Source organism: Zingiber officinale, chromosome 2A (genome assembly GCF_018446385.1).
Source record: "Zingiber officinale cultivar Zhangliang chromosome 2A, Zo_v1.1, whole genome shotgun sequence".
NCBI classification, from domain to species: Eukaryota; Viridiplantae; Streptophyta; class Magnoliopsida; order Zingiberales; family Zingiberaceae; genus Zingiber; species Zingiber officinale.
The window spans coordinates 126,977,223-126,995,109 of NC_055988.1; the positions used below are offsets into that span (position 1 = coordinate 126,977,223).

The window sequence follows — 17,887 nt, forward strand, 5'->3', positions numbered from 1 at the left end:
CTCATATTCTATCGTGGATATGGTTATTATGGTTTGCTTAGAAGATTCCCAAGAAATGACTGCACCGCCAAGAGTGAATACATATCCACTCATAAACTTAGATTCTTTTATGTCAAATATCCAACTTGCATCACTGTATCCTTTGATCACAACAGGATATCTCGTATAGTGTAGTCCATATTCACGAGTATATCTTAAGTACCTTAGTACTCTTGTTATCCCTTTCCAGTGTGCAACACCGGGATTATTCATATATCTACTCAGTTTACTTACTGCATAGGCCAAGTCTGGTCGTGTACAACTATCAGGTACATCAGACTTCCAATCACTCGAGAGTACTCTATCTGCAAGATAATTTCACCTCGATTTTTTGATAGATGTTGACTCATATCTATCGGCGTTCGTGCCAACGCAATATCACCCTTAGTGAAATCTTGTCCACGTAATTAGACTGATAAGAATAAGTCATTCTGTCATTCTGTCATTCTAAGAATTTTGATTCCTAGAATCGCATCAGCTAAGCCCATATCTTTCATGTCAAATCTTGAGTTTAACATATCTTTAGTGGATTTGATTATCTTATCATTACTCTCAATGATAAGTATGTCATCTACATATAAGTATAAGATGACGTAGTAATTCTATGTGGCTTTCATGTAGATACATTTATTACATTCATTCATCTTGAATCCACATTTCTTCATGACATTATCAAATTTCTCATGCCACTGCTTTGGTGCTTGTTTCAAGACATATAATGACTTCACCAATCTACAAATCTTTATTTTTCTGTCCTATTATAGAAAACCTCTCAGGTTGTTCTATGTAGATTTTCTCTTCTAGATCTCTATTTAGAAAGGTTGTCTTTACATCCATCTGATATATCTCCAACTTCTATAGAGCTGTAATAGGCAACAATACTCGAATGGAAGTTATTCTCGACACTGAAAAATATGTATCAAAGTAATCAAGGTCTTCTCATTGACAGTATCCTTTAATTATCAATCTGGCCTTGCACTTATCGATTGTGTCATTTGATTTTATTTTTTCCCTGAAAATCCACTTACACCCTAGTGGTTTACTTCCCGGAGGAAGATCCACAAGTTCCTAAGTGTGATTTTGCAAGATAGATTCCATCTCAGATGCAATTGTCTCTCTCCAGTGAGGTCCATCATGAGAGCCTATAACTTCTAAGTAACTTTGGGGCTCACTTTCCAACATAAAAGTGATAAAATCCGATCCATAATATTTGTCTACCCGAGCTCTTTTGCTCCACCTAAACTCAACCTCCACTAGTTCCTCCTCATCATCTTCACCTAATGTTTCATATGCCCACTTTGAGGAGCTAGCATCCTCTCGGGTCTTATACGGAAACACATGCTCGAAGAACGAGACATTTCTCGATTCTATTATTGAGTTCTTGTGTATCTCCGGTATTTGTGATTCATACACAACAAACCGATAAACACTATTATTATGTGCATATCCAATAAATACGAAATCAATAGTCTTTAGTCCTATCTTAATACTTTTCGGATCAAGCATCGGTACTTTGGCAAGACACCCCACATTCATAAATATTTGTAGGACGACTGTCTTCCATTCCACAACTCATAAGGGCTCTTATCTATTTTCTTCCGAGACACCTTATTTAAAAGGTAATTAGCTGTTAACACAACTTTCCCCCACATGAACTCTGGCAATTCAGAGCTTAATAGAAGAGTATTCATCATCTCTTTTAGAGTTCGATTCTTCCGTTCAGCAACTCCATTTTTCTAAGGAGTATAAGGAGTTGTTGTTTCATGTCTGATCCCATGTTCAGCACACAACTCAATAAACGGTGATACATATTCATCGTCTCGGTCACTTCGAACCACCTTAATCTTTTTATTAAGCTGATTTTCAACCTCAGTTTTATAGAGAGCAAATTTCTCTATAGTTTCATCCTTACTTTTGAGAATATACACATAATTGTTGGAACCCCAAGGTGTTTTGATGTGATCAAACAAGCTAAGTTAGGTCCTGCGTTTGTTTAACTCTTGTGTCTAAGTGTGCAGGAGCTTAGGAACACAGGAAGTCGAGCGGAAGACGCGGCTAGCGAGAAGGACGGCACGGGAGAGAGCCGACGGGCTCGGTGCGTCTGAGGGACGAGGTGTCCGCGGAAGAGTACACCGGTGGACGAGAAGAGCGTGCGCGGCGCTCGAGGGACGAGAAACCGGGAAGGAAGGCTGCTCGAGGAGAAGGTCGGAACATGGGTTCGGGTGAGCCCTATTTCGGAAGGCTGAGATCACCCAAGCTAACGGAGCCGGAGCGAACAGACCCGGACCGAAACGAGCTAAACCGGAGTAGTAGAATCGGACCACAAAAAGTCAACAAAGTTGACTTAAGGGGTCCGGGCGCCCCGGGCACTATTGAGGGTCCGAGCGCCCGGAACCCCTCCGGGCGCCCGGAGCTGACTTTTGACCAGGATCGCGTCAAACGTGATCTGATCGTTGGGGATAGAATTTTATCCCCTCCAGGGCGCCCGGGACTCCTTCCAGGCGCCCGGACCAGTACTATAAATATAGTACTGGTCTGCACATTCAGTTCAACTCACTTGTAATCAATTCTTTCTGTGCTTTCAGTTGTGTTCTTTTCATTTGTGCTGTCAACGTTGTAAAGAGGCTTCTCCGCCTAGAGGAGATCATAGTGCGCTTACTTTCATTGGATTAGCAATCCTCTGATTGCAAACCAAGTAAATCTCTGGTGTATGATTTCTTTACTTAGTCTCTACTTTTTATTACAAGTGTTTATGTTATATAGTTGAAATCCGAGAAAGGTTCGAGTTTAATTTGTAGGGCAATTCACCCCTCCCCTCTTGCCGGCCTCCAAAGGGACAAACAAGTGGTATCAGAGCGAGGTTCGCTTCAGGAGGACTAACCGCCGATCGAAGCAACAAGATGGCCGGACCAAGCATCGTCCCACCAAAATTCGAGGGGAACTTCGCAGACTGGAAGCGTCGTATGGAGGTATTCCTAAAAACAGATTTTGAAATTCGATTTATTATGAAATATGATTTTGTAGCTCCAATAGATAAAGATGGAAAAGAAAAAGAAGAGAGCGATTGGACAAAGAAGGAGCAGATTGAGTCGGTAGCAAACAGCCGTGCGGAACATCACCTGCTGAGCGTGTTACCGCCTCAAGAGGTCAACCGCATCGGAAACTATTTATCTGCTAAAGAACTTTGGGAGAAGTTCTTGGAACTCCATGAAGGCACGTCCGAAGCAAAGCTCGCTAGAAGGGGCATCCTCCGCAACAAACTGATGAACATCCGTCTGGAAAAAGGTGAGAAAGTAGCTGGTTTACATGCAAAGGTAAAAGAACTAGTTACTGGTCTCGAGAACCTCGGTGAAACGATAACAAATCGGGACACTATACGCTACGCGCTCAACGCGTTTCCAAGAACTCCGAAATGGACATCAATCGTCGACGCCTACTACATCTCAAAAGACCTGGAGGTAAGCACTTTAGAAGAGTTGTTTTCTACTCTTGAATTGCATGAAACCAGGTATGTAGGAACGACAAAGGATACAACCCAGACTATGGCGTTGAACGTAACCCAGAAGGATGAACTCGAGTCAGACTCCGAAGACGATCAAGAAGCATACATGGTAAGAAATTTTAAAAAGTTTTTTAGATCTAATAAATTTAAAATGCAGAATAAAAGGAATCAAAAAGGTGGAAGAAAGGTGCGGTGCTACCATTGTCAGAAGGAGGGACACCTAAGAGAAGACTGCCCAGAACTCAAGAAGGCCAAAAGGAAGTCTCCCAAGAAACACAACCTAAAAGCAACTTGGGACGACACTTCTTCATCCGAATCAGAAGCTCAAGAATATGCCGGAATAGCACTAATAGTAAGCTACGATAGACAAAAGTATATCAGAACCTAGCATCGATGAAGGGGGAGCGACCTCGGATGAAAGCAGTGAAGCAGGGGGAGATTCAGGCTTCAAGTCCGATATGGTAAGTGAGGTATGCCTCTTACCCCCTGATCAACTTTATTCTGGCATTAAGGCAATGACGAAATCCATGTATAAATTAGAAAATGAAAATATCAAATTAAAAAATGAAATTTTGGAAACAAAAAGAATTTTAGCAAAATCATGTCTTATAGAGGATTTTGATAAATTGAAAATTGAAAATGAAAAACTAAAAGAAGAAATAGAAAGATTGAAAAAATATAAAAGTTCAAATATTTCTACTTTTAGCAATTATAGAGGTTTAAATTGGTATTATAGATTTCATCAAAGTCAAATTAGAAATATATCAAAAATCTATGTACCTAGGAAATACTTGGTTAACCCTGTAGGTAGGAATCTCTACTGGGTTCCAAAAACCTGTTTAATCTAAAATTAGACTTAGCATTTTCAGCAAGGAAATTAAACGACTAATTTCATTATGAGGCTTTGTCTAAGGAAGTGGTTGTTGCTCCAATAACCAAGAAGGCCTAGTGCCTCGCCATGACCTGGAAGCCAAGTATCGAAATGAAAAGTTTAATTGACTAACTGAAAAAGCATTAATTTAATTTACCTAATGCTTTAAAAGAGTTATTCAATTGTGTTAGAAAATATTTAAAATTAATTTATAAATAAAAAAAAATTTGGAAAATATTTTTTTTACTTAGAAAATTTCTGAAAATTATTGACTTAGATATTTTTTAACTTAGGAATTTTTCTATGAATATTGTCTTAGACATTTTTTTTAAAATTGCCTTAGAAATCTTTTATGAAAAATAACTTAAAAATTTTTCTGTATATCGACTTAAATTTTTTTTAAAACTAGATATTCTCTTTTGAAACATTGCCTTAGAAATTAATATTAACTATCTTAGAAATTTTTATGAAAATTGACTTAGAAATTTTTTTTGAGTTATCTTAGAATTTTTTTTTATTGCCTTATCATTTTTTTTTTAAAAAAAATTGACTTAAATTGACTTATATTTAAAGTATTTAATTTTTTTTTATAAACACTTGTGACTGTTTTTTTCTGAATTTACCTTAGACTTGTTTAAATGTTTGAATTTACCTTAGACTTGTTATGCCCCAATTTTATGTGATCAAAGGGGGAGAAGTATGTTAAGTCTAGGGGGAGATACTATAATTTTTCAATTGAAAAATATTTGGACTTATTGGAAAATAAATCGTTTTATTGCATATGGTTACCCTAACTTAACTTGGGTTGCTCACATCAAAAAGGGGGAGATTGTTGGAACCCCAAGGTGTTTTGATGTGATCAAACAAGCTAAGTTAGGTCCTGCATTTGTTTAACCCTTGTGTCTAAGTGTGCAGGAGCTTAGGAACACAGGAAGTCGAGCGGAAGACGCGGCTAGCGAGAAGGACGGCACGGGAGAGAGCCGACGGGCTCGGTGCGTCTGAGGGACGAGGTGTCCGCGGAAGAGTACACCGGTAGACGAGAAGGGCGTCGAGGGTCGAGAAACCGGAAGGAAGGCTCCTCGAGGAGAAGGCCGGAACATGGGTTTGGGTGAGCCCTATTCCGAAGGCTGAGATCACCCAAGCTAACGGAGCCGAGCGAAGACCCGGACCGAAACGAGCTAAACCGAGTAGTAGAATCGGACCACAAAAGTCAACAAAGTTGACTTAGGTCCGCACCGAATCATTCCGGCGCCCGGCACTATTGAGGTCCGGCGCGAACCTCCCGCGCCGAGTGACTTTTGACCGTGATCGCGTCAAACGCGATCCGATCGTTGGGATAAATTTTATCCGCGCCCGGAACTCCTCCAGGCGCCTTGACCAAGACTATAAATATAGTCCCGTATTTCAGTTCAACTCACTTGTAATCAATTCTTTCTGTACTTTCAGTTGTGTTCTTTTCATTTGTGCTGTCAACGTTGTAAAGAGGCTTCTCCGCCTAGAGGAGATCATAGTGCGCTTACTTTCCTTGGATTAGCAATCCTCTGATTGCAAACCAAGTAAATCTCTGGTGTATGATTTCTTTACTTAGTCTCTACTTTTTATTACAAGTGTTTATGTTATATAGTTGAAATCCGAGAAAGGTTCGAGTTTAATTTTGTAGGGCAATTCACCCCTCCCCTCTTGCCGGCCTCCAAAGGGACAAACAATAATAATATTTTGTGTTATCATCTACAAAAGTGATGAAGTATTTATTACCACCATGTGTTAGTGTACCTTTTAGGCCGTACACATCAGTGTGGATTAAGTCAAATGATTCGTTACTTCTTTCAATATGTTAAAAGGATGATCTTGTCATTTTCGCTTTAACACAAATCTTACACTTATGTTTTGGGTCAAGGTGGAATGTAGGTATGTTTTGCATATTTATTAATCTACGCAATATATCGTAGTTAACATGTCCTAGTCTACCATGCCATAAATACGAAGACTCAAGCATATAAGTGGAAGAGCTTTCATTTTTATTTATCTTGGGCCTATTGACCATTACATTGAGCTTGAATAGCCCATTAAATACATATCCCCTTCCTACAAACATTCCATTCTTGGACAATGCAACTTCGTCTGACTCAAAAACAATGCGAAAGTCATGCTTGCTTGACAGTGATCCGGACAGTAGATTCTTCCGAATCTCCGAAACATACAGCACATTGTTCAGAGTAAGGTCCTTGCCCGAGGTCATCTTCAGCATTATTGTTCCTTAGCCCATGATGTCCGAGGTTGCTGAGTTCCCCATGAATAGTTTGTCTCTAGTGACTTCTTCGAAGTTGTGGAGCAGCTCCTTGTTGCAGCACACATGTCTGGTGCTCCAGTATCGATCCACCATTGTCACGGATTTGAACTGACCAGCTTCAGTTCTGAGACCACTACGCAGAGGTCATCCATTTCTGGTCCCTCGTTCAGGTTGACCTCCTGCTTCTTCTTCAACTTCCTGCACTCCTAAGATTTGTAACCTACTTTGTCATAATTGAAGCACTTCCCAGAGAACTTCTTCTTGTTGTTGCCTCCTCTGGGTCCCATCTTGGAAGACTTGGGGTTCTTCCTTTTCAAGCTTTGACGGTACTCGGCCACGTTGACTTTCATAGTAGCATGAGAGAACAACTTTCTCTCTGAACTCTTGTTATCTTCTTCAATACAAAGTTGAATAATGAGTTCCTCCACATTCATCTCCTTTCGCTTGTGCTTCAGGTAGTTCTTGAAGTCCTTCCAATCAGGGGACAGCTTCTCAATAATAGCAGCCACCTAGAAGGTTTCACTTAGAACTATCCCTTCTGAGTGGATCTTGTGTAAGATCACCTGAAACTCCTGGACTTGGCTAATCACTGTCTTGGAGTCAACCATCTTGTAGTCCATGAATCGACCCACTATGAACTTTTTGGCCCCTGCATCCTTCGTCTTCTACTTCTTGTCCAGGGACTCCCACAACTTCTTAGTTGTTCTCTTCATGTTATACATAGCGTACAGCGAGTCAGCAAGGTAGTTGAGGATGTATTTTTGGCAAAGGAACTTAGAATGAGGTCATGCCTCGACTGCATTGATGGTTTACACATCAACATCCTTAGCACGCTTGGGAGAGTCCTCGGTTAAGAACCGAGCCAGGTTGAGTGTGGTCAAGTAGAAGAGTAGAGGCCATGCCTCGACTGCATTGATGGTTTACACATCAACATCCTTAGCACGCTTGGGAGAGTCCTCGGTTAAGAACCGAGCCAGGTTGAGTGTGGTCAAGTAGAAGAGTATCTTCTGCTGCCACCTGTTGAAGTTCCGTCCACTGAACTTCTCTAGCTTTTCCCCATAATTGATTGGCACAGTTCCAATCAGGGCGGAGGGAGCCTTTAGGTGTTGAGTCTATTGCACCTCAACATTATGTTTTGTGGTCATCTCAATAGAACCGAGTCTGTTTCAAGATTGTTGGAAGAAACAATCTGCTACCAGAGATTTATGAGATATTAGCTGAATTTAAATTATACTGAATTAAATTTAACTTATAGTCAAGATGACCTAAGCTAATAATCTCAAGCTGCCAGTAGGTGTTGGTTTCTGCAATATTCCGAAGAGTGGCAGATGGACTGAGTCGTTAAGCGGGTAGATCAGTTGAGATTTGTGTTGTCGAGCGGGCGTAGAGGCCGAGTGGTAGATCAGGTAGTGTAGCCGACTAGGTAATAGCTCTGCAGAATAGAGAGTCTGCCTTAGAAAGTGTCTGTCCGAGAAGCCCAAGCGAGATTAAGGTCAGTCGAGCTACAGGTCGGCCGGGCAATTTATCCAAGCGAGCTTGCGAGCGAGTGGATGGCCGAGTGAAGTGACCAATCGGGCGAAGCAGATAGGTCGAGCGAAGCAGAAATGCAACCAGAGTGAGAAGTGCCGGTTGGTCAAGCTGAGTCAGCCAGGCAAAGTTGCCGAGCGGGCGAGCGGAGAGGCTGACCGGGCAAGTGGCCGATTGAGAGAAGGAGATAGGCCGAGCGACTGAAGGAGCAAAGGAGCCCGAGTGGGCGAACAACTTCCCGAGAGAGGAAAAAGGACCGAGGCTTGCGAGAGACGTAGTTTTCTTGAAATAGATTCGCCCACCTTCGGTTGTGCTTCGAGGCTCACTATGGTCGTCTGTTTCCCAGGATACAACGATTGACCGTGATTTCCACCAAGCATTGGTGGTCACGACAAACGGGCACTTTGCCGAGCAGGAGTTGCATGACAGAGGAGGAGGGAATGAAGGTGGAGAGCTTCTTCTTGTGTTGTTGTGTGCCCTCTGTCTGTGATCGCAACCTCCTTATATAGGAGCTCAAATCATAGCGTTAATGATGGATTAATGACCATTACTCGCCGATCAATGTGAAACACCCACCGTTTCACTTATTATCACTCGACTTCTACATTAATCTTGAATTTAATGCAGCATCCGTTACACAACAGTAAAAAGGTTGGTTGTTCTGAGTTCTAACTAGTATGACATTCGACGCGCGCAAGTCGTGCCCGCACACGAGTCAACATGGTTCAGTGCAATCCGGGCCCAGAATTTGCACCCCCTGCGCACTCACGCGTGAGAGAGAGTCTTTTCCTATGCATTTGTTCACATCCTCAATGCACGTGAATTAATATAAATCAACCAACATACCATGAAACTTCCAATGTGAAACTAAAGTCTCGTTTATAATGAAGCTTCTATCCTCTTCCACCTCGTCTCCATTCATACATATTCAACCGTTTGAACCAAGGTTAGTAAAAAATACTCCAAGATGGAACAACTTTGACAAAAGCTCACTTAATACAAAAGTGGTTCAAAGATGATGCTATTTAGGATCATAAATAAATCAAATATTTGTGAGTAAATTTGGTATTTGATTTTAATAATAACTTATTTATATTTGTTTAATATATATATAAGAAGATTAAATAAATGAATAAATTTAAATAACTTATTTAAATAAAATAGATAAACTTAACTTTAGTACATAGGGTTGAGTTCGTTAATATTTACGAATAAAAATTATGAATCGTTGATGAATAATATTTAATGTTTCATCGATACAATTCTTATCAAATTTTAAATAGACAAATAATCTCTCAAAATATTAAAAACGTCTAATATCAAACTTACAAACTAACTAATAAAATTTTAAAATATAAAAATCTTAAACGATCAATTAAATTAAGAATACGATAACACCTGAATAAACTAAGCTTAATTAAGCTCATTAAAAAAAAAAGTTAAACTTGAACCTTCATAAGTCAATTCATTATATGCTCAACCTAATTTGATTCAATTACCTTATAAAATAAATTTTAAAAATGCCAAGCTTAGCTTATATTGATTCATTTACAACCTAATGCTATTTTGTACCAAGCAACTTTAAGGTGATATTATTTTGTATAAAATAACTCTAAAAATCAAGTGCATGAGATATTTTTTTATATCTAGATTGACTCCATTTTTTGTAAAGATGAGCGATTTTTCTTAGTTTATATTATGTATGTAATTTTTCAAATCGATTAATTTACATGATGACTAATTTAGAATTTAACACTATAAAAATTTCGATCATTAAACTAAAACAAAAAGTATTCATGATGATCTACCTAAACAGTCATTATCTATTAGAGTTAAAATCCCTTTCTATTTATTAGAGGAAAAATCCTCTACAATTTATCTAGTTAAGTCTTGACTTTAAGATTCTTAGAATCCGTACTTGGATGTTTAACCATTGCACCGTAGCCCTAGGAGTAAGATGAGTGTTTTAGTTTTTTAGTTGACACCAATCCTCTATTTAGGAGGAGGTGAGTAAAGGGGAGGGAAGGATAAACATGGGTAAAAAGAATTTTTACACTTGTTTGGGAGAGAGTGAGTCATGAAGGGGAAGGGGAGAGAAGAGTAAAGCTTCCCCTTGCATGCTCGGGAATCAGTGAAATTTCTTACACCCCAATTTGGGATGCAAGGAAGGGGAAGGAGAAATTATTTCAATTTTATCCTTATTTATTTTTTCACATGTAGATTTATTAAAAAAATAAGAGGATTTTTTTATAAATTTATATATTTAACCTTCATTTCCATCCTTTTCCTCTCAAATGAATTTTCCATCCCTTCCAAATAAGGATAAGATAAATATATTACTTTTCCTTCCTTCCCCTCCCTTCCCCTTCCATTAATGAACCTTGCCTCACCCCGTCCAAACAGAGGGTAGTATCTAGGTTGTGCGGACTAATCCTGGGTGATGATCTGATTCTACAGAAATTTTCCACTGACTATCAGGATAAATTGAAAATAACTAACAATGGATGACCTATTATTCTAACATTATTAGGTTAACTACTCATGAAAAGAAATTTATATTTTTTAGTTGACCATATATTCAACTTACGCCGACTAACTCTGAGATGATTGGTTTGATCCCAACAAATTTTCCACTGACTATCAAAATAAATCGAAAAATACTTGTAGCAGCGGATGATCTATCAATTCAGTATTTTTAGGTCAATTATTCATTAAAAAAAATTTATCCGTTAATTCATTAAAATTAAAATTAAAATTTAATCCTTAAATATATATAAAAAAAGAGATGAGCTATTGTATCACTGCCTGTACCATATTCACCTCTCTTTTTATATAATTTTTATTTATTTTTCGTGTGAGAATTTTAATTTTGTTTTTAAACACGTTGTTTGGTGTTACTCCACGATTCGTATGGTGGAATCAACCAAACTTAGTTTCATGATTCCCACCCAACTTTCTTGGAGACGGATAATTGATTATTAAATGATGATGTTATCATTATAGGATCGGATGCTCTGTTTCAAATTTTCTTTGCCACAGTATTTCACTCGTTCTTCGTCGGTGAAGATCGTTGATCCGACTAGAATTATATTCTAGAAAAAAGGTGAATCTAAGGAAATTATCATCGGTACGATTGACATCGGAATCTAATTGAATCTGAATAGAAACTTAGATCTATGACAAAGAAAATCTTTCTAAGATCTGGTTAGATTTCGATATCGATCATATCTACAGTGATCCGTTCATCTTTTCTATAGGATATAATTCTAATAGGGACAATGACCAGAAGCTACCAAAGATGAACTAGGAGATGAGTGGGATAGGGAAACAAGAAATTTTAAGGCTAGAGAATTTAATTTCTGTCATCATAAGATCTAATAAAAGTTAAATACCTAAGGGTGTATTTGGTTCGGGGTTATTCTTGATAACCTTGGTTATCCATCCAAGGTTATCAACAAAAACCTTGTTTGGTTTAGGTATTCGATGATTCCCAAGTAATGTTCCATGCCCGACACGTCAGCAAATGAGTCATGCAGTCCGGAATCGGAAAACCTCAGAAAACTAAGGTTTTTCTTGATTCCGGGGTTAACGAATTTTTTTTACCAAAAATACCCTCCGATAAGAAAAAACATGAAAAAAAGAAAAAAAAATGTAAAAAAATATAAAAAAATATTTAAAAATATTTATTTTTTAAAAAAAATAAATTTTTTTTTTAAAATGTTAAAAAAATTTAAAATTTTTAAAAAATTTAAAGAATTTTAAAAAAAAAATTATAAAAATTTAAAAATTTTTAAAAAATAAAAAAAAATTTATAAAAATTTTAAAATTTTAAAAATAAAATAAATAAATAAAAATTAAAATTAAAAAAAATGTAAAAATATAAATATAAATAATATAAAAATATAAAAACATTAAAAAATAAAAAAACACATAAAAAGTAAAAAAATATACCAGAAAAAGAAAAGTAAAAAAATATTAAAAAATAAATAATAATAATAATATGTATAATTAGTTTTGTAACTGAGGATAATACGGTAAAATATTAAAGTAGGGTATTCATTAAAACCTTCAAACAAACAAGTTTTTGTTGCATTACCTAAGTTGAACCAAACAATATTTGGTTATGTTTTATTCCCTATAAATTTGGTTATGTGATTACTTGGTAATCACATAACCAAGATTATACATGATGACTTGAACCAAACAATATTTGGTTATGTTTTATTCCCTTTGGTTATGTGATTACTTGGTAATCACATAACTAAGATTATACATGATGACTTGAACCAAACATACTCTAACAGTATTTACTCAACTCATATATATCTCATCTTATTTCAAGACTAATAATCATATATGATTTACCTCTTCGTCAAAAATAAACTGACGGGACAGAACGACGAACCGATCAACTTTTACCATGATTCCCCACCCAACTTAAATTTCATCCCAGCCCTCCGTTCTCCGGTTTTCACATTTCATTGTAGCAGGTTCTGCACCTCCGTCTTTGACATTTCATGCCAGTATTTAAATATGCTAATTGGACTCGATCCGACCCCGTGATCCCATCCCTATAAAATCGAATCGTATCGATCTGCAAGCTTCGAGGGGGCAGCCGATCTGAGAGATTTCGACCGGTCGATGGGAATGAGGAAGCCGGTGATGGATCTCGCGGTGTCGGTGGCTGCGCTTCTGCTGTGCTTCGGCGTCGCCGGAGTCGCGTCGGACGCCTCCAATCACCGGTACAAGAAGGGCGACCACGTTCCCCTCTACGTCAACAAAGTCGGCCCTTTCCATAACCCTAGGTGAGTCCTTGCCTTCTTCCCCTCAGATCTGACACCCTGCTCTCCTGATCCGAGTGCATCCGCACTCTCAAGTTTAATTTGGAAGGTCGAGGTGAGGTGATGTTGAGGTCTTTGCTGGATCTGATCCGTTTAAAAAATTCTGAGTTCGTACTTTTGTTAAGGTTTCGTTTGGGTTATTCCATTCCTTCATTGAATGAACTTCTGAAGATTTCTATATCGTTGATTGTGAATTGGAGGTCAAAGAGCGACTGTGAAAGTAATTATGATTGCAGGGCGCTTTCAATTAAATTACGTGATATATGTTCAATGCTGAATGATTTCGTTTTTTAACTACTTTTCTAAAGATTTGATGTCTTTCTTACTCCTTTCACTTTTTTTTATACGTGCGCAGTGAGACGTATCGTTATTTTGATCTACCATTTTGCACCCCAGGTTTGTCTGTACTCCATACTCTCTGTTCATTTCGTTGTTTCTCTTTTTCATTGATTTGAGGATCTATTATGTTATTGGTGTCAGAGCATGTGACGGAGAAAAAAGAAGCACTTGGAGAAGTTCTGAATGGGGACCGTTTGGTAGATGCCCCATACAAGCTTGACTTCAATACAGACCAAAAGTATGAATTGCTTTGCAAAAAGAATCTCTCAAAAACAGATGTTGCCAAGTTCAGGAGTGCAGTCTCCAAGGACTATTACTTCCAGATGTACTATGATGATCTTCCTCTCTGGGGATTCATTGGAAAGGTTGACAAGGAAGGTAAAGACGTTGGGGAGTACAGGTACTTCCTCTATCAGCGCTTCCACTTTGATGTCTTCTACAACAATGACAGGGTGATTGAGATTACCGTTCACACCGACCCCAATATCATGTTGGATGTGACAGAAGATAAGAATATTGAAGTGGAATTTGTGTATTCTGTTAAGTGGAAGGAGACCACCATATCCTTTGAGAAGAGGATGGAGAAATATTCCCAGACTTCTTCACTACCTCATCACCTTGAGATCCATTGGTTTTCCATTATAAATTCTTGTGTGACAGTTCTTCTCTTGACTGGATTCCTTGGCACAATCCTCATGCGGGTGCTGAAGAATGATTTTGTCAAGTAATGAACCTTGCACATTTCTCTCTCTTTATTTTACCATTCACCTATTTTGCATCCATTTAGATTCTCTTGAGTATGTAGTATTTTATGGTGAAAATAATTTTCACCTTCCACAAAATTACAATTCAAGTTTGATAGTATTTTTGTTTGCTTCTTAGATAAATTCTTTCTTCATTTTTTTCTTGGTTCATTTTTTTCAATTTTATCTGTCAACTTTAAAACTCTATTCAGAGAATAATGACAATGATTTGGCAGCTTAATTTTTCTTTGCTAAATCTCCTACCATAATATTTTTTAGTAGAGATGTGGTTGGTGCAGTTCATCATGACATTGTCATTGAACAGTGAGTCCTGCTGTAATAGATATGAGAATTCACTTGATTGGTAGGCCAATGTAACATGCCATTCAGTGGGTTTCTTTTTTAACTTGAAGTATATACTTTTATGTGCTATTTCTATCTTTTCCTTATATTCTACATGGAGCCTTTATCTCACCCCAGATCATGCAATCCCTTAGTCATGATGTATAAGAAAGCAGATGGTATTTTGTTTTAAATCACTAGAATATGCAACATTGTTTTGGTTTAGTCTTCTTGGTGGTTTGGAGGCACTTGTCTAGACAGAAACTTGTTGCTTTACAAACTTAAAGATTTTCTTCACGGGAATTACTCAAAAATCTGGTGTTACATTGGAGTTGCCTCCTAGCATAAGATATATATAAATAGGGGTAAAAAAGCTGGCGTCCCATTTACCTCTTGACTTTTATTATAGGTATGCACATGATGAAGAGTCTGCTGATGATGAAGAAGAGACTGGCTGGAAATATATCCATGGTGATGTCTTTAGGTTTCCAAAGTACAAGTCTCTGCTGGCTGCTTGTGTTGGTTCTGGCACACAGTTATTTACTCTGTGAGTGTCTTGTAAAACCTTACATTTAAATAAACTTGTGAGGAAACAAAATCTGTTGAATTATCCTTTTTTCTCAATTGACAAATCTTATTTTATATTCAGCTCTCCTTAACCTTCTTTTCTCATTTATGACAGCACAATTTTCACTTTCATTCTTGCACTTGTTGGGGTTTTCTACCCGTACAATCGTGGGGCTCTTTTTACTGCACTTGTGGTCATTTATGCACTTACCTCTGGGATTGCTGGATATGCTGCTACCTCTTTTTATTGTCAACTAGAAGGGACAAACTGGGTATGCACTTTTATCTTCGACGTCCACTCATTATTTTTTTAAACTCTTCATAAGTTCATCTATGCATAGTGTCACTTTTACTTAATGCTTGCTAAAAATGTGAAATAAAACCAATCATAAAAGAATGTAACCCTTTCTTTTTGGTTGGCAGGTGAGGAATTTGCTATTGACTGGATGCCTTTTCTGTGGGCCTCTGTTCCTCACATTTTGCTTTCTTAACACTGTTGCGATTGTATATAGTGCCACTGCAGCACTACCATTTGGGACTATGGTTGTTATTGTCCTCATTTGGACGTTGGTGACCTCTCCGCTACTAGTCTTAGGTGGAATTGCAGGCAAAAACAGCAAATCAGAGTTTCAAGCACCTGTTCGCACAACAAAATATCCTAGAGAGATTCCAGAGTTGCCATGGTATCGACATGCTGTTCCGCAGATGATAATGGCTGGTTTTCTTCCTTTCAGTGCAATCTATATTGAGCTTTACTACATATTTGCAAGTGTTTGGGGGCACAGAATATATACTATATATAGCATCCTATTCATCGTCTTCATCATCCTTGTCATTGTCACTGCGTTTATTACCATCGCGCTGACCTACTTTCAACTTGCCGCTGAAGATCACGAATGGTGGTGGAGGTACTGTAGATGTTCTACTCATTTAATTCACACATTTGAAAGCTTCTTATATGGTTAAGATTATTTCTCTTTTGTGTGTATGTAGACGCATTCTATGTTTTCTTTTTTGCACTCATCTAGTTTCTGTTTTGTGCTAGTTGCTCAGTGAATACCATTCTCAAAGATTACTTTGCTTGTCCACTATTTTTAAGCTAGTCCAGGCATGTAAATAGCTCCCTGCTAATTCACATCATTAGTTGTTTTCAGCCAAAAGTTTAGCTTCACATTTTCAATTTAACGTTAATTATATCAATCACTTAGTCTTTCTTAATGCTATCATCGGTTTCACTTCCTTGGCTATGTTATATAAAAATCTAAAGAGCACCCTTTTTTATTAGAATCGTTCAAAGGACGCTCCTTTCCCATTTATTATCAAAACAACATCCCTTCCCACCTTAAGACATTTTTGTTTTCAAAAATACCCTTGTTAGACATTGTTGTAGCAACTACGGGATCATAACTGCTACAATATAAATATTTCAATTCTGGTCAATACTAATAACACTACAATGTAGAGGTTACTATTCATAACTGCTATAATATGAATATTTTATCTCGTTAATATTGTATTATAACTGTTACAAATTGTAACTGCTACAATATAGACAGTCTATTTCTGATCAACATTGAGTAATATTATGTTATGGTAGCTACGAGATCATAGTTGCTATAATTGTGTAACAAGTATGGATTGTATTCGTGACAATTGCATAGTAATTATGATCTCATATTTGCTACAACATTGCCGAAAACAAGTATATTTTTAGAAATAATAATAGGTTAAGATAGGAAAGTCCTAGTTATGTTTTTCTGGTTACTTCTAATTCTGCTAATAATTTGTTTTCTCTTTCAACCAATTGGGTTTACAAATGTATAATAGTGTTATAGTGTTAGATTAGGTTTTGTCAAGTGCCCATGTTCTGTTGCAAGACTTATGAAAGTTGGAAAATTATATTTTACATTTTGCTGTAAAACCCTAAACCCTAACTAGGCCCATCTTTCCAATTTCACCTGAAACTGGTCACCATACTTTCTGTTGCTTGCATCTAAATACACACGCTGCTTTATCTGATCCAGGTCTTTCCTATGCGGAGGATCAACTGGCCTCTTTGTCTACGGATACTGTTGGTACTATTACTATGCTCGCTCCGACATGTCGGGTTTCATGCAGACCTCCTTCTTCTTCGGCTACATGGCTTGCATCTGCTACGGCTTCTTCTTGATGCTTGGCATGGTTGGCTTCCGTGCAGCTTTGCTCTTCGTCCGTCACATATACCGATCCATCAAGTGTGAGTAGATTAGGAATGAGAAGTATCAGCTTCGACTTCCTTTCAAGTAAGGAGAATTTACTCGATATGTTCACTGCATTCGTTCTACGTGGGAATTATAGTGGTCGTCTTTTTTTTTTTTGTCATTATCGATCAATTTTCGTCTCGTCAACTTGTATGTTTGTAAGGCCTATAGAACGTGCATTCTTGAGATTTGTAAGACAGAATTTTTGGAATCACACTGTACTAAGAATTTATTTCCCTCTTTTTTGGCCATACATGTGTTGTACTTCCTAGAATAATGACTAATAAACAATATTATGTTCATGATTAAGCTCTTTATTTTTTGTCCAAAGACTCCAGTAAACATTATCAAACCCAAGTATTCAGTGGTGTAGCTAGAATTTTAAACTAGGAAGGATGATTTTTAAAAAATTTAAAATTTAGTATAGGTCAATTTTCACAATCTAAAATTTAAAATTTGAATTTAAGGAGACAATAATGAACTTAAATTTTAAAATTTTGACATTAGTACTAAGTTCTAATTAAAACAATAATCAGTTGATCTCAAGAGTTTATCGATGATTCAAAATTAAAAAATCATTTGTGAT

At 37.4% G+C, this 17,887-nt stretch overlaps 1 protein-coding gene across 1 annotated transcript; it reads left to right on the forward strand.

Moving 5' to 3' along the window:
* Positions 1–12,766: 12,766 nt before the first annotated feature.
* Positions 12,767–17,618, forward strand: LOC122042252 (transmembrane 9 superfamily member 3-like). Its single transcript, XM_042602268.1, has 7 exons — positions 12,767–13,034; positions 13,426–13,466; positions 13,551–14,133; positions 14,904–15,041; positions 15,177–15,333; positions 15,485–15,969; positions 17,086–17,618. The coding sequence occupies exons 1-7, from the start codon at positions 12,871–12,873 to the stop codon at positions 17,303–17,305; spliced, it is 1,788 nt and encodes a 595-aa protein (XP_042458202.1). The 5' UTR covers positions 12,767–12,870; the 3' UTR covers positions 17,306–17,618.
* The last annotated feature ends 269 nt before the right edge of the window (positions 17,619–17,887 follow it).

What these genes read in the sequence shown, in the direction of transcription:
- LOC122042252 (XM_042602268.1), top strand. Translation starts at nt 12,871, where the DNA reads ATGGGAATGAGGAAGCCGGTGATGGATCTCGCGGTGTCGGTGGCTGCG. An exon ending in GGCACACAGTTATTTACTCT is followed by an intron (nt 15,042 to 15,176) that starts GTGAGTGTCTTG and finishes CATTTATGACAG; the next exon opens with CACAATTTTCACTTTCATTC. An exon ending in GATCACGAATGGTGGTGGAG is followed by an intron (nt 15,970 to 17,085) that starts GTACTGTAGATG and finishes TATCTGATCCAG; the next exon opens with GTCTTTCCTATGCGGAGGAT.